At 42.1% G+C, this 25986-nt stretch overlaps 1 protein-coding gene across 3 annotated transcripts in view; it reads right to left on the reverse strand.

The window, feature by feature from the left end:
* Positions 1–25986, reverse strand: part of tbc1d2b (TBC1 domain family, member 2B) — a 161623-nt gene that overhangs the window by 112036 nt on the left and 23601 nt on the right. For all 3 annotated transcript variants that reach the window (XR_006309806.1, XM_043680142.1, XM_043680143.1), the window contains exon 2: positions 20019–20169. Coding sequence is in view for 2 of the 3 variants with exons in the window: in XM_043680142.1 (XP_043536077.1) it covers positions 20019–20169 (151 nt within the window). In the remaining variant the exon portion in view is untranslated. The remainder of the gene's footprint in view (positions 1–20018; positions 20170–25986) is intronic.

The raw sequence follows: 25986 nt of genomic DNA on the forward strand, positions 1-25986 counted from the left end.
TTCACATAGTTCTTGGCCACTTGAATTTTTACACATTACTGCATGGGATAAATCGTTTCTGTGTTGCTGGCTTTAAGTTAAGCAGGAGGGTTTACCCAGTATCGTAACAATTTCTCGTTATTTTAAGCCTATTGTTTCAATTATTACAATACCTGAAATTTCTCTGCCACGAACTCAATGAAACCCACCAGTACTGGAGAGTTTGAGTTAGAAGGAAAGGCTGGGACTTTTTTTTCACTGAAGTGCAGTCAGTTGAGGCATAACCTTATTGAAGTTTATAAAATCATGAGGGGCACAGATAAGGTTAATAGCAAAGGTCTTCTCCCTAGAACAGGGGAGTTCAAAACGAGGGGGCATCATTTTAAGATGAGAGGAGAAGATTTAAAAAGGGACCTGAGGGGCATTTTTTTTTCCATACAGAGAGTGCTTCGTATGTGAATGAACTGCCAGGGGAAATGGTAGATGCAGGTACAGTTACAACAATTGAGACACATTTGGACTGGTACATAAATAAAGGTTTAGAGGAATATGGGCCAAATGCAGGTAAATGGGACTCATTCGTTTTGGGAAATCTAGTCCGCATGAACAAATTGGACTGAAGGGTCTGTTTCCACGCTATATGACTATGACTCCATATCTCTCAGTGAAACACTGGGAATTCTTGAGAAACATAAAAACAAGTTTTATCATCATATTTTCTACTTCGATTATCTTATCTAGTGTGTTGAGGCTTTCATTTTTTTTAAAATGACTTTTGGTTTGGTATTATGAACCATGCTGAAAATGTGTTGCTGGAAAAGCGCAGGTCAGGCAGCATCCAAGGAGCAGGAGAATCGACAATTCGGGCACGAGCCCTTCTTCAGGAAACTTGCACATCTTTGGAGTGTGGGAGGAAACCCACGCAGACACAGAAAAAATGTGCAAACTCCATACAGACAAACAGTCGCCCAAGGCGGGAATTGAACCTGGAGCCTTGGCGCTGTGAGGCAGCTTGTAACCACTGAGCCACCATGCTACCCCCATAATCCTTTTTAGCATAAGGATTATGGCTGCCAGAGTTATAAGGTGATCTGATTGCTCTCTGGTTATCCTCCCATTATCAACTTACTGGAAGTTTGGAAAATATAATTACAGTTGTAAGAATTAAATGGATATTCCTCAGAATTTATTGAAAGCTATTTGCATTGACCAGTGTTGTCAGAAACCCACCAAGATACGATCATGTTTGCCTGTGATATTATAGATTGGGGAACCAGCTGAAGTGAACTGGCCAGTTACATCTCTCATTTTTCTGTTGATTTATCCACCTGTTTGCCTGTCTTTACATTAGAGTTGTTAGAATCAAAGATGATTTGAATTTAAATGAAAAGACAATAACTTGTCATTTAATTTTGCTAAGCTAAAGCTATTGCATTCATAACAAATTGTTAATTCTTTTGTTAAACTATAAAGCAGGTGTCTGGTAACAATTATTTACCATCTTGTACTGGTTACTCAAAAAGTCTAGTTAAGAGTCATTGGAGTCAATTTTGAGGGTTTTAATTTTGCTACAGTATGTTGTAAATTCAGGGATAAAGAGGCTGATTTGATTTGGCCATCTCTGTCATAACAAGTGATAGATTAGAAACCATTTATGGCATGAGACTGTATGCAACACGAGTTTCCCCAAAATAGCTTCACAGTTGGCTCCTGTGCTTTTTTGAAAACCACTTTCAAATACATGCAGAGAGGTGACTGGCTGATAATAGCTGTATCAGTGCAATGGTTATTATAGCTCTATTCCCCCTCTAGGGCCTGGCTTCAAATCTTCAGATCAGTCCGCTCAAAACTTTCTCAAATACATTGTGAAAAGAATCTGGACAACGTGAAGTCAGATCCAAGAGTACAACACAAAAATTAAATGTTATCAGGAACAAAAACACACATTCATCACAAAGTGGAAATTAGCAAACGGACCTAATTGAAAGCGTCAGTTCTATACCCTTTATTTTAGGACACACTCACTGGTAAAACACTAGCATTTAATCCTTAATTCAAGAAAAGCTGACAGAGAAACTAAGACATTAAACAATGATGCAGATATTAATTCAGATGCAGTTAAATTGCAGATTGTTTTTTCGAAACATAAATGTAGTAATTTCAGTCTGTCAATGTTAAATAAATGTCTTTCAGCCAAAGTTGAATTGATACTTGAAAAAGATCTCAAACTAGGATCTCCACGTCTACAAAAACACCAAGACAGACTGTGAATTAAATTAACTCCAACATTGATCAACTTTGCATTGCTCCAATCCGAAACCAAGAACAGTGTTTAGTACAGTTGATCAGATTAAAATACATTAGGCAAGACTACAAAGAGGAAGGAAGAGTTACTTTGATCATTTGCTCAAATACATGCATTAAGTAGAAGAGAAACTCTTTTTTCACCACCCTCATCACTCAATATCTAAATGCTTCCTGAGCAAATGTAGAATTGTGCCACCACTGATGTACCACAAGACCATTCTTACTTGTCAATAATATTGCATAAAATGCTTCCCGTTGGCAATCCAAAACTAGCCTATCAGTTTATAGCCTTTTCTCATAATTGCGTTTTTAATGAAAATGAAAATCCTGCATTTTCAAACCGACCGTCATAATACAGGCCCTAAAAAATATTTTAAAAGACATTGAGACACTTTCTATAGAAACGCATTCTTCAATAAACTTAACACAATAGCCTTACTGCTCAAACTAAGTCTCCTCCACACTGTAGGGAATCTAATCTAATCTAATCTATCCAAACATCATGAAGTCACAGTGAGAATTCAGTTCATGGGGTATTAACACCAGAACTGGGATAGACAGAAGTTAAATGATCTCAGTCACGGTTTAGAATTTTGGCTGAAAAAGGAGGAATCTAGGTTGGAAACAACTGTGCTAAACTTAAATGAGGACAAAGGAATAAGGGTAGATTTAACTGGAGTGGAAGGGGAAAAGGGGTTTAGCAGCAAAGATGGCCGAGACTAATGGCACTCAACAATATATTCAAATGAAAAGAAGTATTGCAAGAAGGGAAATCAACCATGGTTAACTGTGTAAATTAAGGATAGCATCCAATTAAAAGATTAGTAAAAGAAAAGTAAGCAAGATGATTTTAAAATTCAAAAGATGACAAAAAAGGGAGAAATTGAACGCAGAGGGTAAATTTGCAAGTAACATCAAGATGGTCAATAAGAGCTTCCTTAAATATAAGGCTATGTTTCTCAAGCACATTCTCATGCCTTCTCCCTGTAATCCTCGATGCCCTAATCAATCTATCTTTCGGTCTTAAATATATTCAAATGACTTGGCCTAATCAGAAATGGGGTTCTACAGATTAACTACCCTCTGGTTGAAAACGTTTCTCCTCATCTCAGTTCTAAAGACCCTTCACTCGGATGCTGTGCCCTCAGGTTATAGTCTCTCCTACAATTAGAAACATCTTCCCTATACTGTATCCACTCTATCCAGGCCTCATGTTTTTAAGTTTCAATGAGATTTCCCCCCCCGCCCCATCTTTCTAAACTCCATTGAGTAGATCATAAGAATCCCTACAGTGTGGAAGCAGGCTACTCAGCCCATTGAGTCTCACTGACAATTCAAAGAAAAGCCCACTCAGACCCACCCACCTAGCTCACCCCTGTAACCCTACACTTCCCATGGCAATTACAACCACCTTGCATATTCTTGGACAGTATAGGCAATTTAGCATGGCCAATCCATCTCACCTGCACAACTTTGGACTGAGGGGAGAAACTGGAACACCTAGCGGAAACCCACGCAGACTAGGGTAGAATTTGCAGTCGTCAAACACTGGGATTGAACCCAGGTCCCTGGCACTGTGAGGCAGGATTGCTAACCACTGAGCCACTGTGCTTCCCCAGAGTACAAACCCAGAGTCCTAAACCACACCTCATGTATTAAGCCCTTCATCCCTGGGATCATTCTTATGAACGCCATGCAAGGCCAGCGTATTCTTCCTTAGATATGGGGCCCAAAACTGCTCACAATATTCTAAATGCAGGCAGACCATATCCTTTTACAGCCTCAGCAGTATACCTCTGCTCTTTCATTCTAGCCCTCTTGAAATGAATGCTAACATAGGAAGGCAAATACAAATCGCCAACAAGGCGATTAATCTTGAGTATCCCAAGGACTTAAGACTCCCAATCCCTTCGCGTTTCAGATTTCCAAAGCGTCTCCGTTTATAAAGTTGTCTATGCCCACTCTTCCTATCAAAGGTGCATAACCTCACATTTTCCCACATTATATTCCATCTTCCACTTTGCCCATTCATTTAGCCTGTCCAAGTTCTTCTGCAGCCTCCCCGCTTCCTCAATGTTACCTGTCCATCCACCTATATTTTTGCATTCCACAAACTTAGCAACAATGCCCCCAGTTCATTCATACAGATTGTTAATGTGAATAGTTGTGGTCTCAACATTGACCACTGCAGAACTCCACTAGTCACTGGCTACCATTCTGAAACGACCCCTTTATCCCTACTCTGCCTTCTGTCAATCAGCCAATTCTCTATCCATGCCAGTACCTTGCCACTAACAAGGTAACACTAACACTATCTTAATAAGCCTCCTGTTGTTGAAGGCCTTCTGGATATCCAGATAGATCACATCCATTGGCTCTTCTTTGTCTAATTTGCTCGCTACCTTCTCAAAAAAATTCAACAGATCTTTTTTCAGCCATGACCTCGCATTGATGAAGCTGTGCTGACTCAGCTCTATTTTACCATGCACTTCTAAATACTCCATAATTTCATGCTTAATAACAGGCTCAAATCTTACCAACAATCAAATCAAGTGGGGAGACATCTGCTAATGTTCTGCAGGAGGGTTTAAACTAATTCACTAGGGGAATGGGAACCTAAATTGTAGTTCCAGTGTCCATGAGGTTGAGGTTGAGAGTAGTGAGGTCAGAAATGAAGTTTCAAGGTTGCAAGAGTTCACTAGCAAGCAGGAAGGTGGCTTGAAGTATGCCTACTTCAATGCCAGGAGCTTCCAGAATAACTTATATGAACTTCCTGGGATTTCGATGTTGTGGCCATTTCAGAGATATGGATATAGCAGGGAGAGGAATGGTTTTGCAAGTTCCAGGAATTAGATTTTTCAGTAAGAGCAGAGAAGTTGGTAAAAGAGGAGGAGGAGGTGTGGTATTATTAGTCAAGGAGAATATTACGATGGCAGAAAGGACGTTTGACGACTCGTCTACTGAGGTTGTATGGGCTGAGGTTAGAAACAAGAAAGGAGAGGGTACCATGTTGGGAGTTTTCTAGAGGCCTCCGAATAGTTCCAGAGATTAGAGAAAGGATAGCAAAGATGATTCTGGATAGGAGCAAGAGTGACAGGGTAGTTGCTTCGGGAGACTTTAACTTATAAAATATTGACTGGAAATATGATCGTTTGAGTACTTTAGATGGATCAGTTTTTGTTCAATGTGTACAGGATGATTTCTTGACAGTATGTAGACAAGCCAACAAGGTGCGAGGCCACATTGTATTTCTGGGTAACGAACCTGGCCAGGTTTTAGATTAGGAGGTAAGTGAGCACTTTAGTGATAGTATCCACAATTCGGTCATGTTTACTTCATCAATGGAAAGGGTTAGGTTCATACCACAGGGCAAGAGCTATTGCTGGGGGAAAGGCAATTATGAAGCAATTAGGCAAGATTTAGGATGCATAGGATGGGGAAGGCAACAGCAGGGGATGGGCACAATTGAAACATGGAACTTATTCAAGGAACAACTATTGTGTCATTGAGAAGTATGTTCCTGTCAGGCAGGCTAGAAGTTGTCGAGCGAGGGAACCATGATTTACTAAGGAAGTTGAATCTTTTGTCAATAGGAAGGCAGCAGCTTTTGTTAGGACCCGACGTGAAGGGTCAGTTAGGGCGTTTGAGAGTTACAAGTTAGCCAGGAAGGACCTAAAAGAGAGAGCTAAGAAGCGCCAGGAGGGGACATAAAAAGTCGTTGGCAGGTAGGATCAAGGAAAACCCTGAAGCTTTCTATAGGTACATCAGGAATAAAAGAATGACTACAGAAAGATTAGGGCCAATCAAGGACAGTAATGGGAAGTTTGCATGGAGTCCGAGGAGATGGAGAAGTATTAAATGAATATTTTTCGTCAGTATGCACACTGGAAAAAGATAATGTTGTCGAGGAGAATACGGAGATATAGGCTATTAGACTAGATGGGATTGAGGTTCACAAAGAAGTGATAGCAATTCCGAAAAGTGTGAAACTAGATAAGTCCCCTGGACCAGATAGGATTTATCCTAGGATTCTTGGGAAGCCAGGGAAGCCTTTGCCTTTGATCTTTATGTCATTGTGATCTACAGGAAAAGTGCCAGAAGACTGGAGAATAGCAAATGTTGTCTCCTTGTTCAAGAAGGGGAGTAGAGACAACCCTGGGAATTACAGACAAGTGAGCCTTACTTCAGTTGTGGATAAAGTGTTGGAAAAGGTTTTCAGAGACAGGATTTATTCGCCTCAAGATGATTATAAGCTGATTAGGGATAGTCAACAGTTTTGTGAAGGCTAGATCATGCCTCACAAACCTTATTGAGTTCTTTGAGATGCTGACCAAACAGGTGGATGTGGGTAAAGCAGTCTATGTGGTTTATATGGATTTCAGTAAAACGTTTGATTAGGTTCCCCATGGTAGGCTATTGCACAAAATACAGAGACATGGGATTAAGGGTGATTTAGCTGTTTGGATCAGAAATTGGCTAGCTGAAAGAAGATAGAGGGTGGTGGTTGATGGGAAATATTCATCCTGGAGTGCAGTACACCACTAGTAACTAAAATGATCTGTTTTGGGGCCACTGCTGTTTGTCATTTATAAAAATGACCTAGATGAGGGCGTAGAAGGATAGGTTTGTAAATTTACGGATGACACGAAGGTCAGCGGAGTTGTGGATAGAGCTGAAGGATGTTGCAGGTTATAGAGGGATATAGATAAGCTGCAGAGCTGGACTGAGAGGTGGCAAATGGAATTTAATGCAGAAAGGTGTGAGGTGATTCACTTTGGAAGGAGCAACAGGAATAAAGAATACTGGGCTAATGGTAAGATTCTTAGTAGTATAGGTGAGCAGAAAGATCTCTGTGTCCATGTACATAGATCCCTGAAAGTTCCCACCCAGGTTGATAGGGTTAAGGCGGCATATGGCTTGTTAGCTTTTATTGGTCAAGCAATTGAGTTTCAGAGCCATGAGGTCATACTGCAGCTGTACAAAACTCTGGTGTGGCCACACTTGGAGTATTGCATACACAGTTATGGTCACCACATTATAGGAAAGACGTTGAAGCTTTGGAAAGGTGCAGAGGAGATTTACTAGGATGTTGCCTGGTATGGAGGGAAGGTCTTACGAGGAAAGGTCTTAGGAGGAAAGGCGGAGGGACTGGAGGCTGTTTTCATTAGAGAGGAGGTGGTTGACAGGTGACTTAATAGAGACATACAAGATAATCAGAGTTAGATAGGATGGACAGGGAGAGCCTTTTTCCAAGAATGGTGACGGCGAGCACGAGGGAGCATAGCTTTAAATTGAGAGGTGATAGATATAGGACAGATGTCAGAGGTAGTTTCTTTACTCAGAGAGTAGTAAGGGTATGGAATGCTTTGCCTGGAATGGTAGTAGATTCGCCAACTTTAAGTACACTTAAGTCGTCATTGGACAAGCATATGGACGTACATGGAACAGTGTAGGTTAGATGGGCTTCAGATTGGTATGACAGGTTGGCGCAACATCGAGGGCTGAAGGGCCTGTACTGCGCTGTAATGTTCTATGTTCTATATAAGTAGGGTAAAGGGCAATCCCAAGGCATTAGCAGCAAGAGGGTAGCTAGGGAAAAGATATGTCCATTCAAGGACAAAGGATGGAATTTATGCCTGGAACCAGAACACATGGATGAGATGCTTAATGAGTACTTTGTATCAGTATCCACTAAGGATAAGGAAATGGATGAAGACTCAATTCAGGAAGGGTACGTTGATATTTCGAGCATGTTGCTATTAAGAATGTGGTCATGTTGGGTGTCTTGAAAAACATTTAAGGTGGGCAAGTCTCCAGGCCTATGCCAAGTTACTGAAGGAGGCAAAGGAGGAGATTGCTGCTGCCTTGACAGAGATCTTTGAATCCTCTTTAGCCAAAGATAAGGATCCAGAACAGTGGCAAATAGCCAATGTTGTTCCTTTGATTAAGGAAGGGAGCAGGGATAATCCAGAAATTATAGGCAGGTGAGCCTTGGATTAGTGGTTAGAAAATTATTGGAAAAGATTCTTCGGCATAAGATTTACTTGCACGTACAAAAAAATGGACTTATTAGGGCTGATCAGCATGGCTGTGTGAGGCAGGTCTAGTCTCAAATTTGGTTGAGTTTTTTGAAGTAACGAAGATGATTGAGTATAGGGCAGTGGCTATTGTCTACATGAATGTTACTAACGCATTTGACAAGTGTGAGGTAGTGCACTTTGGGAGGTAAAATCAAGATGAAACCTTAGGAACATTCAAATAGAGGGATCTTGGGGCTTAAATCCATAGCTCCTTGAAAGTGGCAACACAAGTAAGTGAATAAGGTGGTAAAGGCATCATATAGCACGCATGATTTGATCTGTCAGGGCATTGAGTACAAAGATTGGCAAGTCATGTTGCAAGTGTATTAGACTTTAGTCACCTCACATTTGGGTTGCCGCATTATAGTAAGGATGTGGAGGCTTTAAAGGAGGTGCAGAAGAGCTTTACCAGGATGTTGCCTGGATTGGAATACATTAATTATAATGGAAGGATGGACAAACTTAAACTATTTTTGCCAGAGCATCAGATGCTGAAGTGCGACTTGATAGAATAGATAAGATGAGGGCATGGATAGGGTGGATCGTCAGAGACTCTTTGCCAAGGTGGAAATGTCAAATAGTAAGGAGTATAGGTTTATGGTGACAAGAGGAAAATTTAAAGGAGATGTGAGAGGAAAGGTTTTTTTTTTACATAAAAAGGGTAATAGGTTCCTGGAATGGACTGCCAAGGAAAGTGATAGACGCAAACATAATAGCAAAGTTTATACAGGCATTCGGGCAGACACGAACAGGTAAAGGATAGGGCAATACAGACCATGTGCAGGCAGATGGGATCAGTTTAGAATGGCATCATGATCAATGTGGAAGTGGTGGGCCAAAGGGCCTGTTCCTGTGCTGTAATGTTATACGTTCCGTTTCATGTTCTATTATAAACTATTAAATGGCTTTCAGCAAGGAATTGCACGTAAAGCTACTTAAGCTAAGAAAAATGATATTAAGAGTACATTAGCTTGGATAGAGAATTGACTCATTAATAGAAGACACAGATTTGGGATAAGGGGGCAGGCATTTTCAGGGTGCAACCTGAAAATGGAATGGAGTGCTACAGAGATCAATTATTTACAATATATATTAATGTGGGAAAATTTGAGATCATGGACATTGTCAAGAAAAAAATTGGACTGAATATTTTTTTTAATTGGAGAAAGTCTGCAGAAAGCAGTTGCACCTAGGATTTGCGGGTTTAGATTCCCTCAGTATGGAAACAGGTCCTTCGGCCCAACAAGTCCACACCAATCCTCCGAGGAATTACCCACCCAGACCCATTCCCCATAATTATCCCTGACTAATGCACCTAACACTATGGGCAATTTAGCATGGCCAATTCACCTGACCTGCACATCTTTGGACTGTGGGAGGAAACCAGAGCACCCGGAGGAAACCCACGTAGACACGGGGAGAACATGCAAACTCCGCACAGACGTTGCCTGAGGCAAGAATTGAACCCAGGTCCCTGGCGCTGTGAGGCAGCAGTGCTAACCACTGAGCCACCATGCTGCCCTCTCATGCATAAATCATAAAAACACAGCATACAAATTCAGCACATAATGAGGAAGTCAAATGGAATGCAGGCCTTACTTTCAAAGGGAATGGAGTACATATAACTGCTAAAACTGTACAAGGCATTGCACAGACCACAGTGTGAATAGTTTTGGGCCTCCTATCGATGGAGGAGTGTACTAGCATTGGAGGCAGTCTAGTGTTTCACTAGATTGATCCCAGAGTGAGGGATTTTCTTATGGGTAGGTTGGGTCTGTACTGATTGGAGTTTAGAAGAATGAGAGGAAACTTTATTTAAACACACACAATTGACAAGGTAGATGTTGTTAGATTATTTTACTTAGAGTGTGTCTAGGACCAGAGGGCATTAATGGAAAGCAAGGAGTCACCCAGTTATGACAGGGATGAGAAAGAATTTCTTCTCTCAAAAGGATAGTAAATTTGTGAAATTCTTTACTGCAGAGGGCTGTAGAAGCTGTGTCATTAAGTATCTTCAAGGTTGAGATACATTTTTAATTAGTAAGGGAATCAACAATTCTAGGGAAAAGATGAGAGTAGAATTGATGATTATCAGATTTGCCATGATCTCACTGAATGATGAGAAAGATTTGATGGGCAGAATGGCCTACTTCAATTCCTATGTTTGATGGAATCATATAAAAGGTGGGGTACTTGTAATAGGAACGCAGGAGGTGATGAGGTGATATAATAGTTTCGTTTCGGCGGGTGGGTGTGGACTTGTTGGGCCGAAGGGCCTGTTTCCACACTGAAATGTAATCTAATCTAATCTAATCTAATATGCCTCATGGTTATAGCTGTAAACCTGTCAAAAACAAGAAATGCTTGCCTGATTTATAGACTAGGAGCAGATTTCAGTGAAACCTTTTGAAAATGGAAAAAAACGAAATAGGCTGGGATCCAAACTGGCTTTTTACAATGAGATTTGCCTCCTAAAGCCAAAACTGTACTGTAAAGAATTCCACGTCAGCACTCCTAACTAAATTATCCTACAGCAAGAGGCCAAAGAGGGGAAATGAGAATTCTTAACCAAGAAAATGTCAATTACAGTGACTCAGACAACTAACTTCCCTCACTGTGGACAAAAGTACTCCATTACAACCAATTATAGAATTAATATTTTGTTTTCATAAATAATGGGATGTTAAGAAAGGGAGGGAAGGAAATACAAGTTAAAATTCATAATAGAAAGCAAATCTGGATATAATGGACTAGCAGTAAAAAGTTCCCATACAAACATACATAACTAGATCTAATCATGAAGCCAGCTCGAAGCAACCAGCTCTGGCAATTTGTGGGCTAATTATTACACAATACAGGAAAAAACAAATTTTTAGACAGACAGAAAATCCAGATTCTTACTGAGCAAAAGTGCTGGCACAAGTTACCTTTCAGTCCTTTCTAATCTTCCTCTATTGCAATACCTTTGCACCTAATAGGTTAGTACTGCTGCCTTACAGCACCAGGAACCTGAGTTCAATTCCACTCTCGGGTAACTGTGTGGAGTTTGAACATTTTCCCTGTGCCTACGTGGGATTTCTCCAGGTGCTCCGGTTTCCTCCCACAGTCCAAAGATGTACAGGTTAGGTGAACTGGTCATGCTAAATGGCCATAGCATACAAGCACGTGTAGATTAGGTGGATTAGCTATGGGAAATGCAGGGTTATGGGGGTGGATCTCGGCTCAGTGGTTAGCACTGCAGCCTCACAGCACCAGAAACCCAGGTTTGATTCCAGCCTCGGGTGACTGTCTGGATGGAATTTGCATATTCCACATATTAAAGGGAAATGGGTAATTCTTCGGAGGATCAGTGAGGACTTGTTGGGCCAAAGAGCCTGTTTCCACACTGTAGGGAATCTTAAAAAAAAAACCTGAACATTCATGTCTTTTTATTCCCTTTATTTTTGTGCTGTGGACCAAAAAAAAAGGAAGATACTGCTTTAATCCAAGGAGTCAATGCAAAGAGATGCCTGAACTTTTAAAATTGTTTACTGGAACGCATTGAGAATCTTTTCCTAAAAAATGAGAGCAAAGCAGACACCATGGGGCCAATGGATTCTAAACTAGGGGACAATTGTTTGACAGTAATGTTTTGATTGGCTCACGTGGAACTAGTGCAGCAGAGAAATCCCTACAGTATGGGAGCAGGCCATTCAGCCCATCGAGTCCACACTGATTCTCCGAAGAGCATCCTACCCTGACCCAGACCCCATTCCGTACCCACAGCTAATCTATCTAGCCAACACATCCCTGGATACTGTGCAGTTCAGTATGGCCAATCCATGTACCTCACACATCTTTGGACTGTGGGAGGAAACCAGAGTACTGACAAAACCCACAGAGACGTGGGGAGAATGTGCAAGCTCCACAAAGACAACTGCCATAGGGTGGAATTGAACTTGAGTCACTGGTGCTGTGAGGCAGCAGTGCTAACCACTGAACCACTGTGCCACCCAACAGGAAGAATTCAAAGAATTGAAGAAATGGAAGGGAAACAACTTATTAATCCTGAAGGAGAAAGTGAGGTCTGCAGATGCTGGAGATCAGAGCTGAAAATGTGTTGCTGGAAAAGCGCAGCTGGTCAGGCAGCATCCAGGGAACAGGAGAATCGACGTTTCGGGCATAAGCCCTTCTTCAGGAATCCGGAAGAAGGGTTTATGCCCGAAACGTCGATTCTCCTGTTCCCTGGATGCTGCCTGACCTGCTGCGCTTTTCCAGCAACACATTTTCAGCAGTTATTAATCCTAAAGTCCAGTCTAGCGCCATTGAACTGTTTCTTGTCTGTCGTTACATCTGTTTGTGAAAGGGAAATTTAAGGGGCAGAGTTTTAATTTACACAGTTACAAGACAGCATTTTTTTGTTTCTAACTTGCTACTGGTTAAACACAATTTGCTCAGAATAAACAGCTATTTACTTGTCAAGTACAGAAAACTGTTGTTTTCCTTTAACCTGAGTTCAACAGTCAGGTAAAGTAGAAACTTTGGACAGCTTATCATATTAGTAATAATGCTAGGGACTTAATTTCCAACTTGATTTTGTAAACCTCTATAAAGTCACCCCTCAGCCTCCAACTGCTCTGAAGCTTCAAGGAAAATAGTAGCTCAGCAGTTATGCATGTAGTGATCTATTAACTTGAGAATGTTCTAACTTATGCTAGATGGAACTTTTGAAAAGATCTTATCCTCTCCATAATGCAACTAAAGTCCAAACATAGAATATCGCAGGGTAGGGTCTTACAAGAAGGAACTAAATAAGATAGCTGATGCATTGATTTTAATTTTTCAAAATTTCCTAAATTCAGGGAAGGAGCTATTTGAATGGAAAATAGCAAATGCAATTTGTTTATTCAAAAGAGGGACAGAGAAAGAAAGAAAGCTACAGGACAGTTAGTTTCACACCTGTCATTGCAAAAAGATTAAAAGCTATTAAATAAGGATTCAAATGTATGGCTAATCAATTGGGTGGCACAGTGATTAGCACTGCTGCCTCACAGTGCCAGAGACCCGGGCTCAATTCCCGCCTCGAGCGACTGACTGTGTGGAGTTTGCATGGGTTCCTCCGGGTGGTCCGGTTTCCTCCCACAGTCAAAAATGTTCAGGTTAGGTGAATTGGCCATGCTAAGTTGCTCATAGTGTTAGGTGAAGGGGTAAATGTAGGGGAATGGGTCTGGGTGGATTGCGCTTCGGTGGGTCGGTGTGGACTTGTTGGGCCAAAGGGCCTGTTTCCACACTGTAAGTAATCTAATCTGTTGGGGTTCTTTGAAGTAACATGGCATGGAAAAAGCATTACCAGTAGATGTACTGTACAGTAGACCTCCCCATACTCGCAGGGGATATGTTCCAAGACCTACTGCGAAAGCCCAAAACCACGGATAGGAGCGAACCCATTCATTTCAATGGGAAATTTACCTTCCCAGCAGCCTCCTGGTCCCTGATTCCAGGAGGTTCCCCATAATATGTTACTGCCGTTGTAAACCGCGGGTAACTGAAACTGCAGAAAACTTTTCTGCACATACGGGGTTTGCCCTGTACTTAGGTTTCCAGAAGGCATTTGATAAGGTGATAGGACAGTGCTACTCAACAGCACTCAGGTTGGGTTTCATCAGGGTCACTAAGCTTCTGACTTTAAATTAAACATGGACAAAAAAGTTGAATTCCACAGAGATGAAGTGACAGCGATTGTCCTTGACATCATGGCTACATTCGACAGAGTGAGGCATCAAGGAGCCCTGGCAACACTGCGGTTGGAATCATACCTGGCACATAGGAAGACGGTTGCAGTTGTCAGAGGTCAGTCATCACAAGTTCAAACCACCTCTGCAGGAGACCCTCAAGATAACTTAAGTAGTTCTGTACATGCCAATTTGTGTACCAATGTGCTCCTAACAGTTTCTTCCAGTTTCAGAAGCCACTTCCATGCATAGACAGCAAATGACCGTGCAGCAGAAATAAAGAATTAAAGGGAACATTGATTGTGGGGTTACCAATGACCAGAAACTGAAATGGACTAACCATATAAATACTGAGTAACTCACTTTCTGACTCTCAGAGCCTGCCCACAAGGCATACATAAATAACATGACCCACTTGCCTGGATGAGTGAAATACTAAAGAAGCTTGACATCGTTCAGGACTAAGCAGCCTGCCTGATTGATAACACAAAGGTTCACTCCCTACACCATCAATGTTCAGTAAGCCTTCTAGGGGATGCACCGCAGAAATTCACCAAAACTCATTCCAAACATTCCTCACAACCATTAGCATTTCCAAGGATAAGTACAGAAGAGATATGCGAACACCAACACCTGCAAGATTGCCTCCATGCCATTCACCATTCAGATTTGGAAATACATCATCATTCCTGGCTCAAAATCCTGGAACTCCCTCCCTAGTGATGAACCTACAAGCAAATGGACTGCAGCAGTTCAAGGAGGCAGCTCATGACCTCCTTTTCAAGTTCAACTTGGGATGGACAACATATGCTCACAGAGTCAGCGATGCCCACATCACTGGAATAATTTTTTTTAGGAATGTGGCCATCCCTAATTGCCAGAGTCTGTCACATTGCTGGTGGTTCTGGAGTCACCAGCTTTCCTTCTCTGACAATCAACAGTGATCATTTTAGACTTTTAATTTTTTATAAAATTCAAATTCCACGATCTGCCATGACAAGATTTGAACCCCTACCCCAGAAGGATCTCTGGATAAATAGTCTACTGATAATAATACTGACTATCATCTCCAATGAAACATCAAAGATCATTACCTGAGAACCTCACAGAATAGGCTAATATTGGTAAGAGTAAAGGTTTGCCTGGCTAAATGGATCTTTTTAAAGGTTTACAATATATAATGCATAGTGTGCTACACTGGTTAGTGTTGGGACCTCAATTTTTACAACTTATCTAAATGCCTGATGAAGAGATTGAAGGTATGGTTCCTAAGTTATTCATGGCACAACAACAGATAGGAAAGTAAGTTGTGAAAAGTAATAAGGAGACTATAAATTGATATAGACAGGTGAAGTGACTGGGCAAAGATCTGGCAAATGAAGGATACTGGGAGGGGATGTGAAATTGTCCATTTGAAATAATGAAAGATCACAGATCTCAGATCTGGATGTCCAAGCACATGGATCAAAAAGGGTTAGTATGCAGGTGCAGCAAATTGCATAGGGAGTTGAATGTATGTAACTTATACTTTACTAATTTCATCATCAAAAATATATCAGACTACTTCTTACAGTGTCAGTCCCCTTTCTCCAGGGCCGAATTGCCTCATCTGCATTTACAAATAATTGGAACTGTGCACTGGCTTATAAAGGAAAATGTTGGATAGGCTATGAACTAGCTTTAGACCAATGTGGGAAACAGAAAATTCTGAAGGGTAATGAAAAAATGCATAGGAAGAATTCTACCACAGCAAGAAATATCAAGAACTAGAGGGTTAATGTTTAAAAATAAGGGGTTGCCCATTTAAAACAGATAGAAGTAGACATTTTCCCTGACAAGCTCATGAATCTTTGGAATGTTTTCTTAATAAGCTGCAGAAGCAGAGACTGAATAAGGCACAGGTGAATGCATTCTTGATAAACAAGGGATGAAAGGTTACCAGGAATAGGTGGAAGTGTTCAATAATTAGATCAGTCTTAATAAGTGAGGTAGCAGGCTCGAGGCAGCCAGTTGGTTACACCCACTCCTAATTCACATGTACATCAACGATTCCCTTTGTGGAAAGGCTGCAAGCTTGGTGTATCACAGGTCGAAACTCGTGGTATCCCAACAGACAGGTTATTAAGAGTCGCTTTAAGAATGGGAACCTCACAACAACTTAGCTCCCAAGTTATAGTGCAGCAAGGTAAACAGAATCTTTATTCCCGAAAGATCATTTTAATGACAGTTGAAAATTTATATTGAAAGCCAAGAGCAATTATTTTTAAATCTGCAGCTCACAGAATGGATTGAAAGTATTTCATCTTCAAGATTAGAATGGTGCTGGAAAAGCACAGCAGGTCAGGCAGCATCAGAGGAGCAGGAGAGTCAACATTTCGGGCAAAAGTCCTTCATTGGGAAGGGCTTTCATCTTCAATCTAATTGTAGTTTCCAGAGAGCAAGGGGCTGAGATTTTCCAACTTCCAGAGTGAGAATGCAGCATCCTGGTTTGGAGGAGGAGAGAAAAGAAAGCAGCCAGGCCATACTAATCTTTCCTGTATTGTTCCAATTTCAGTACATCAGTCATAAATTCATAGTCATGGAGTAATAGAGCATGGAAACACACTTCAGTCCAATGCTTCCATGCAAAACAGTTTTTCCCAAACTAAACTAGACCCACTTTCCTGCATTTGGCCCAAATCTTTCTAACATTTCCTATTTATATACCTGTCCAAATGTCTTTTAAATGTTTAAGTATATTTGCATCCACCACTTCCTCTGGCAGTTCATTCCACTGTGTGGAAAAAGTTGCCCCATAGGCCCCTTTTAAATCCTTCCCCTCTCACTTTAAAAATATGCCCTCTAGTTCTGAAATCCCGTAGCCTAGGGAAAAGACATTTGCTATGCATCTTATCTGTGCCCCTCATAATTTTATAAACCTCTATAAAGACCACCCCTCACCTCCTACGCTCCAGTGAAACATCCTAGTCTCTTCTTATTACTCAAACCTCCCCCCCACCCCCATCCAGCCCCAGCAACATCCTGGCAAACCTCTTCAGAACCCTCTTTAATGTAATATCCTTTTTACAGCAGGGCAACCATGTACTCCAAAAGTGGCTTAATCAGTGGCTGGGAGAAAGTGAGGACTGCAGATGTGGAGATCAGAGTCAAAGTGTGGTGCTTCAAAAACAAAGCCAGTCAGGCAGCATTTAAGGAGCAGGAGAATCTACGTTTCAGGTATGAGCCCTTCATCAGCAATGTGGGGGGTGGGAAGAGGGCTAAGAAAAATACGAGGGTGGGGGTAGGGTAAGGTACCTGGGAAACCGATAAGTCGATGCAGGTGGCAGGTGATCAGTCGGAGGGGAGAGTGGAGCGGATAGATGGAAAGGAAGATGGGCAGGTTGGACAGTTCAAGAAGGCAGTGCCGAGTTGGGAGGTTGGATCTGGGATGAGGAGAATGGATGGGAGATGCTGAAACTGGTGAAGTCAATGTTGATGCCATGTAGTCGGGGTGTCCCAAGGCAGACGATGAGGCGTTCTTCCTCCAGGCGTCAGGTGGCTTGGATTTGGCAGTGGAAGTGACTCAGGACTTGCATGTCCTTGGCAGAGTGGGAGGGGGAGTTGAAGTGGTCAACCACAGGGCAGTGGGTTTGTTTGGTGCGTGTATCACAGATGTTCTCTGAAACATTCTGCAAACTGGTGTCCTGTCTCCCCAGTGTACAGGAGAGCACATCGAGAGCGACGAACACAGTAGATGAGGTGTTTGGATGCGCAGGAAAATCTCTGGCGGGTGTGAAAGATCTTTGTGGTCTTGGATGGAAGTGAGGATGTGGGTGTAGGTTTTACACCACCTTCAGCGGCAAGGAAAAGTGCCGGGAGTGGAAAGAGGGTTGATGGGGTCATGGACCTAACGAGGGAGTCGCAGAGGGAATAACCTCTGCGGGATGTCGATAAGGGTGTGGAGGGAAGTATAGCTGTGATGCATTGTATCCGGAGGTTGAATCGAAATGAATTTATTGCCATGTGTACCAAGGCACAGTGAGAAGCTTCGCCTTGCGAGCAAAACAGGGAGAAAGTGTTAAGCAGCATAGATAGTAAATAATAGGTAAACAGCAACAAAAACAAAAACACAGGTACAGGCAAACGCTAAGAGTTTGAGAGTCTGCTCAGTATTCTAACAACAGTAGGGTAGAAACTGTTGCAAAACCGGCTGATGAGTGTGTTCAGGCTTCGGTACCTTCTCCCCAATGGTAGAGGTTGTGGAAAAACATTGCCAGGATGAGATGGATCTTAAAGAATGCTGGCGTCCTTTCCTTTACAGGGGCCGTGTTAGATGGATTCTATAGATGGAATTTGGCCTTTGTGATTGTTGGTGAGGTGGAAGGTGAGGACAGGAAGGGATGTTGCAGTTGGAGGGATGGGGTTCAAGGACAGAAGTGCAGGAAGTGGAGGAGATGCACTGGAGGGCATTGTTGGATGCGTGGGAGGGGAAATTGCGGTCCTTGAAATAGAGGCCAATTGGAATGTCTAGAGTGGAATTGCACCTCCTGGGAGCAAATGTGGCAGAGGTGGAGCAATTGGGAATAAGGGATTGTGATTTTAAAGAGGAGAAGTGGGAGGAGGTGTAGTCCAGGTAGCTGGGAGTCAGTGGGCGTTGAAGTAGATGTCCATATTGAATCGGTCACCAGAGATGCAGACGGATAGGTTCAGAAAGGAGAGGAAGGTGTCCGAGATGGTCCAGGTGAACTTGACATCAGAGTGGAATGTGTTCATTAAGTTGATGAACTATTCAACCTTCTTGTGGGGGCACAAGGTGGCACCGATACAGTCATCAGCGTAGCAGAAGGTGGGGATGGGGCGAGCGTAGCTGCAGAACATGGACTGTTCCATGTATCCGAAGAGGCAGGCATAGCTGGGGTCCATACGAGTGCCCACAGCTACCCCCTTGGCTTGAAGGGAATGGGAGGATTCGAAGGAGAAGTTGTTGATGGTGAGGACCAGTTCCATCAGTCAAATCAGTGTGTTGGTGGAGGGGTACTGGTTGAGTCAGTGGGACAGAAAGAAACTGAGGGCTTGGAGACCTGTACCGTGGGGGACCGGCGTGTATAGGAACTGGATATCCATGGTGAAGATGAGGTGTTTGGGCAGTGGGAGGGCAGCAGGGAAACAAAAGTCATGGTGGAGGTGGAGGGCGTGGATGGTGTCTCAAATTAATGTGGGGAGTTCCTGTATCAAGAGGGACAGGACGGTGTCAAGATGTGAGGACATAAGTTCGGTGGGGCAGGAGCAGACGAAGATGATGGGTTGACCGGGGCAGTCAAGTTTGTGAAATTTGGGTAGGAGGTCAAGCCAGGCAGTGCGGGTTTCCGGGACTATAAAGTTGGAGGTTGTGAGTGGGAGATCCCCTGAAGTGATGAGGTTGTGGATGGTCTAGAAGATGATGGTTTGGTAATTAGAGGGGAGGTCATGTCAAGGGGTCGGTACAGGAGGTATCCAGAACCTGGCTTCAGTGGTGTAGAGGTCCATGTCTGTAGAAGAGCAACATGAAGTCCCAACTCCTGTACTTTATCTCAGCAGTGAAAGCAAGCATGCTAAACAGCTTCTTATCCATCATGCCTACCTGCGATACAATTTTCAATGTACTGCCAAAACAAGCAGGAGTTTGTGTTACTAACTTCCAATCGGAAGGTTACACCCTCATAAAAACGCTCATGTTGGGACAAGGGCAATCGTATTTCGTTGCCTTTGGTTAAATAGCTTATCAAAATTTGAGGCTCAGATATTGTCTATGATAATTGGGTGGCTGTTATTTTTTTGAAATGCATTTTTACAAATTAGTATTTTTTAAAAACCCTGAACAATATTTCAGCAAAACAAATTATGTCATGCACAAAAAAGTAACATTTTGCAATTTGGAAGCAAACAACAAATCTCTGTTGGAACTGACTTTTTCAGGACTTACCTACATCTTTAGCAACTAGACCAGTAGTTGAACAAGGGAGTGGGGGTGATACTTGATTATCCTTTGATCCAGCTGTACCATTATTACGAAATTCCCACCTCTTCTGCTGTAATTCTTGTAGCCAGTATCTCATTGCTTGTGCACTGGGAGCCTGTCACAATGCAAAACAAAATTATAAAACACAAACACAATACATTTTTTTGACAAGTTAAAGCAACTAAAGATTATTTGTGGTCTTGCTAGCTTTTAGAGATGAAATAGATGCTGACCCCAATAACTATAAATAATTGTATATTGATTGGGAATTCAGATGAGACATTAACTTGATCTCCTATGTATGGGAATGGACAGAAACTGGGCTTGTTGAGTTTGATATGTATCTCTGCAAATAAGTGCTGATAGACTGTAAAGACTAGCCTCCTCTTCAATCCTTGATAAGGAGGGGCCGAAGTGGTAGCAATGGCTTCACCACCGCTGAACCCAAGTGCCAATTCATGGACACCTCCTCCTACCAGCCCCTTGACCAAGGCCTCACCTCTCATGACCAACTATCATCTCCTAGACCATCCACAACCTCATCATCTCAGGGGATCTCCTATGCACAACCTCCAATCTCAGTTCCGGAAACCTGCACTGCCCAGTTCTATCTACTACCCAAAATTCACAAATTTGACTGCCCCGGTCAACCCATTGTCTCCGCCTGCTACACTAAGCAAGGCACTGTCACAGGGCTGACAGTCACACTGGTTAATCTCATGGACCAGCCATTATTTTCAAGTCAATATTGGCAAATGTTCCACATATGACCACTTTTCTGGACAGGATGTACAAGGTTGATTATTGGCGATGGTGCACTGACAGGACGCAAAACCAGTCTCCTGGACTTCGAAGATAGCATTCAAAGTGTTTTTCTACACTTGATGTAAGTTATTGATAGCTTCCATAATTGGTCATCTTTATGTCAGGTATAAGGAAATGTTGAATCGGTTTTAAAATATATTGCCTTTCCTAAAGTATGACAATTATAAAATACTCTAATGTTGTGATACAAATAAGTCATAATGTGTTTGATGAATTCAGAAGTCCAAGGTTCAAATTCAAATATCAGACAGACCCCCCCCCCCACAGGCTACAGCTCTGAATCCGGCTTGACATGCATCAAGATACTCAATCTTCGGTACGGCTGACCATTCATATTATTCATGAATCAAGGGAGCCCACCAAACCTTACTGGTCAAACTAGAATAAAGATGGTTCTGGCAAAAAAGTAACATGGGTGCTACGGCCTGTCAGAACATTAATCAGCTGGTGAAACTTTACTTCTGTCTATTCTCCCCTCAATGTCTTCACAATGGACTTCAGAGGGTGCTTTTAAAACAAAACCCAGTAATCTGAGCATTCTAACTAAGATGACAAACACTGCACACACCGGTTGCCATGATCTTTATGAAGTGATGTTATCAAAAAAACATACAAGCTAAGTCGACTGTTTAAGACACATCTGGAATTTTACATTTCAATCTCTTAAAAGAAACATCAAAATTCATAAAAATCTGATCACATGTCACTACAAGAGAACTGCTGGATAGCTGGTTCAAATCCCACATCATCCAGTGATGTGCAATGTCACCTCTGAACAGATTGATTAGAAAAAAAATGGTGTATGCTAACACAGGATGTTGATTTAATATAATGTCAGCAACACTTATTTACTTTTGTGGTTTAATGGAGTCTATTGCGCTGTGCTGCCCCCCGCTTATCAGAAGTTATGGTACTTTTGCCCAAGTGAAGTTTTAACGCTTGATTTCTTAGAACTGCAACAAATATTTCACACCAGATTGGTTTGTTTTCTCAGAGTTAGCAAGTTGCCATTGACACAACTTTCCACATTTCAAAATAGAGCACAAACATTACCTGAGATGAGGTTGACCAATTTTGTGGGCGGCACAGTGGTTAGCACTGCTGCCTCACAACGCCTGAGACCCGGGTTCAATTCCCACCTCAGGCGACTGACTGTGTGGAGTTTGCACGTTCTCCCCGTGTCTGCGTGGGTTTCCTCCGGGTGCTCCGGTCTCCTCCCACAGTCCAAAGATGTGCAGGTCAGGTGAATTGGCAGTGCTAAATTGCCCGTAGTGTTAGGTAAGGGGTAAATGTAGGGGCATGGGTGGGTTGCGCTTCGGCGGGTCCGTGTGGACTTGTTTGGCTGAAGGGCCTGTTTCCACACTGTAATCTAATCTAATTGTAGAAATTTTCACAGGTTTGAAAAAAATACTGAGAAAGACCAGGGATCAGGAACTTACATATCATAGAATTAAAGAGAAAGTCACTGAACAGTTCAAGGCGTAATAATGGTGGGGCCTGAACTTTTTACAATTCATTAAACAGGCTGGATGAGGCAAAATGCGTTTTTGCTAATTTTACAAATGACATAAAGATAGTGAGGAAAATAAGTTGTGAAGAGGGTATAAAGGAAGCTACAAAGGGACATGAAAGTTTTACATGGCATGACAATTTGTACTTTCCACCAAGGTTTCATGATTCTGGGAATATGGTACTTTGCATTCTGCTTGCCTAAAGTTTATGGTAAAGATTTTTTGATAATCACAAAGTTTAACTATGAAAGCACGATATGCCTGGTGAAAGTAGTTTGAGGCAGTCACCAGGATCAAATTTAGTGCTCTTCAGACTCATTTTTCCATTGGGCAGCAATGGTTAGCGTTGCTGCCTCAGTGTCAGGAACCTGGGTTCAATTGCACCCTCAGATGGCTGTCTGTGTAGAGTCTGCATAGTCTCCCAGTGTCTGCATGGGTTTCTTTTGGGTGCTCCGGTTTCCTCCCACATTCCAAAAATATGCAGGTTTGGTGGAGTGGCTATGCTAAATTGCCAAGTGCATGCACGGTTGTTTCAGTTAGATGGATTAGCCATGAGAAATGCAGGATTTACGGGATAGGATAAGGTGTGTGAGTGGGTGGGATGCTCTTCAGAGGGTCAGTGTGGATTCGATGGGCCTGATGGCCTATTTCCCTACTGTAGGGATTCTATGATTCTATGAGAGGAGTCCATTGCTCCCCAAAAGTTCAACTACAGGTACTTCTTCTGTAACACCGTAGTTATGTTCTCATTCGACACCATATTATAGAAAATTGTGCATTTGAAATAATGGGGCCTATGGGAAAATTTCAGTAAAAATAGAAATAAAAATAGTCGTTAGCCTAACACAAATGATAGGACAGTCTTAGGCAAATTTTGACCTGTTGTATGGAACTATATAGTGCAATCATCAGAACTTCAACTGATTACTCTTGATTGGCTGCACTACCTTCTAGCCAGTCTTCTATTCTTATCCAATGATAACATTACACAAGTCAGATCCCAGAATGAAACCTGCCTTGACAGGTCAAAGGCTGAATCTTAATTTCTTCGCTAAGGGTCAGTTTTGTCAGGTTTTTTTTATATAGGGTTCCACACTGTGTTGCTTGAGGACTTCTATCATCTTATTTTACAAAACCTGCCTTGGCCTGCCTTTACTGACTGTCCCTAATTGTTTAAGTCAACAATACTGCTATGGGTCTGGAGTCACATGTGGGCTATATTAGATAAATATGGCAGTTTCCTTCCTGAATGAAAGCCAGCAACACCCTCATTCCATAAAGAATAAAAACAGTTGGAACTATATCACAGATCCTTCACTATGGAAGAGTCAAAATTCCAAAATACCCTCCCTAATGGTACTGTGCCCCTAAACCACACTGACTGGAGCTGTTCAAGAACAATTATGGATGGGCAATAATTGCTGGCCTTATCAAGGATGCACATATCCAGTGAATAAAAAACACTTGAACCAGTGCTCCATGTCTTTTGTTTATGTATGATTTCAATCTTTCCAAAGACAGGCCAAGTTAATACCGAGGGAAGGTTTTGGTTAACCCATGTTAATTATAATCAGATTCTTTTTGTTTAATTAATACAACGTAATTTCCAAGTGAGAAGCAATAAGCATGATATGTTACCCCATATAATGGGTCATCTGCATCGTTTTGGAGCCTAATCTTTCAACAGACAACCTGCTCAAAGATATCTTAGATAGATCTGTGACCTACTGCATTCTGGATTGTTCAGTCAAAAACCAAAAGTTATCCATTTAAACCCCATTAGTAAAAAGTCTACCAGAATACTGAATAGAATTGACTACAATTCGGTAACCTATTTAACAAAGAACATAGAACATAGAACATAGAAGAATACAGCACAGTACAGGCCCTTGGGCCCTCGATGTTGCGCCGATCCAAGCCCACCTAAACTATCCGTAATAGCCACAACATCGAAGTCCCAGGTACCAACCAAAGAGAAAGCAATATCAAAGTTGGTTCATTTATTTCAACCATCTACTCATCTGCTATGATCCAATGCAAGACCCAAGGGACTTACTAGGAGAATAAAGTTTCAAGATTCCACAGTTTTGAACCAACAATAAACTTTGCTCAACACTGGCTCAGTGGTAATACAATCTACACTGCAGAACTTCATTCTAACACCAGAACACCCACATTGCATATCAAATCAAATGTAACAAAAACAGATCCCAGAATTTTCTTATCAACTTCCCCAGATGTTACTATGTGGTGGGTTGGCAAATCTCATTAAACTTCATAATTCTACATTTTCATTGATCTGCCCTTCGTGACAGACTGCCTCAATGACTGCTCCCATTCTGGTTGATCACTTTCCAGGGGCTAAGCCTCCCTGAACTCCAAAACTGCATTCAGTACTCACTCAAGCACAACTCCAGCTAGGCAGTAAAAACTTGACATCACTGAGCCATTCCTGCCTCTGCTTTTACCACTAAGTTCCAATCTTGCTCAGATACTGCTTCTGCGTTTTTCAACCCTCCCAATCCTAGCTGTACTGAACGATAAGTGGCACATCATTTCTTCCAAGCCCCCATAGCTTTTCTGGAGCCTCAATTCGAACACTAAATCGTACAAATTCTTCCTAAGTTCTAACAGCACAGAATATACAAACTGCTCTCAACCAATATGGAACACGTAGTTCAGTTGTCTTCCCCATTGTATAGCTAAAAGCATGTTAACATGGAGTTTCCTTCTCTTACCCTCTCCCACAATACTCACTAACTTTTCATCTCATTGTCTCTTTGAACTTCTTTTCAGTGACCCTTGAACTGTCACCTGACCTATTGAAAACCTTGCAACTAGCCACACCCCATCTCTGGGCAGAGGTGCATATAACTAATACTTTCAAACAGTGAAATGTAACATTCCCTTGTACTCTGAAATGTTACAGTATCACAGAATGTTGGCATTTCCAGCACAAAGTTCACTTGTAAAAAGGAAAAATCACACATCTTGGAACTCAGCGGCCAACCTACATGAGTATGCCACTACCGTTACAGACTTCATGAGTAAGCATGTTCGGTTGCGTGCCGAAGTTAATCCAAATATTCCCCAACTGGCAACCATGGATGAACCAGCAGACCCACTATTGAAGTCCAGGTCTGAAGTGTTCAAGTCAGACAACCCTGACCTATATAGGAAATCCAGCTACGATCTTCATGAGGCCAGAGACGCCAAGAGGCAATACCAAACTAAACTTGAGACCCAGACCAATCACACAGACACCTGTCATTTGTGACAAGGCTCATGACATAACAGGCTACCAAACGACAAACAAAATCCCAGTCAACAATAGATGTCAACCCAACAAGCTCAAGAAATTCTACGCTCACTTTGAATAGAAAGTCAGTGAAAGTCAGACACCGAGGGATGCACCTGAACCTATGGTCACTAACACAGATGTTAGGTCAGCCTTCTTGACAGTGAACCCATGGAAAGTGACTGGCCTGGATAAAGTCCTCGACTGTGCCCTCAGATCCTGTGCAGCCCAGCTGGTGGGAGTATTCGCAGACAGAGTCAGAGTTGTGCTGTACGGAAACAGACCTGTCGGTCCAATT

The sequence above is a fragment of the Chiloscyllium plagiosum genome, chromosome 40 (genome assembly GCF_004010195.1).
Source record: "Chiloscyllium plagiosum isolate BGI_BamShark_2017 chromosome 40, ASM401019v2, whole genome shotgun sequence".
In the NCBI taxonomy this organism is placed as follows: domain Eukaryota; kingdom Metazoa; phylum Chordata; class Chondrichthyes; order Orectolobiformes; family Hemiscylliidae; genus Chiloscyllium; species Chiloscyllium plagiosum.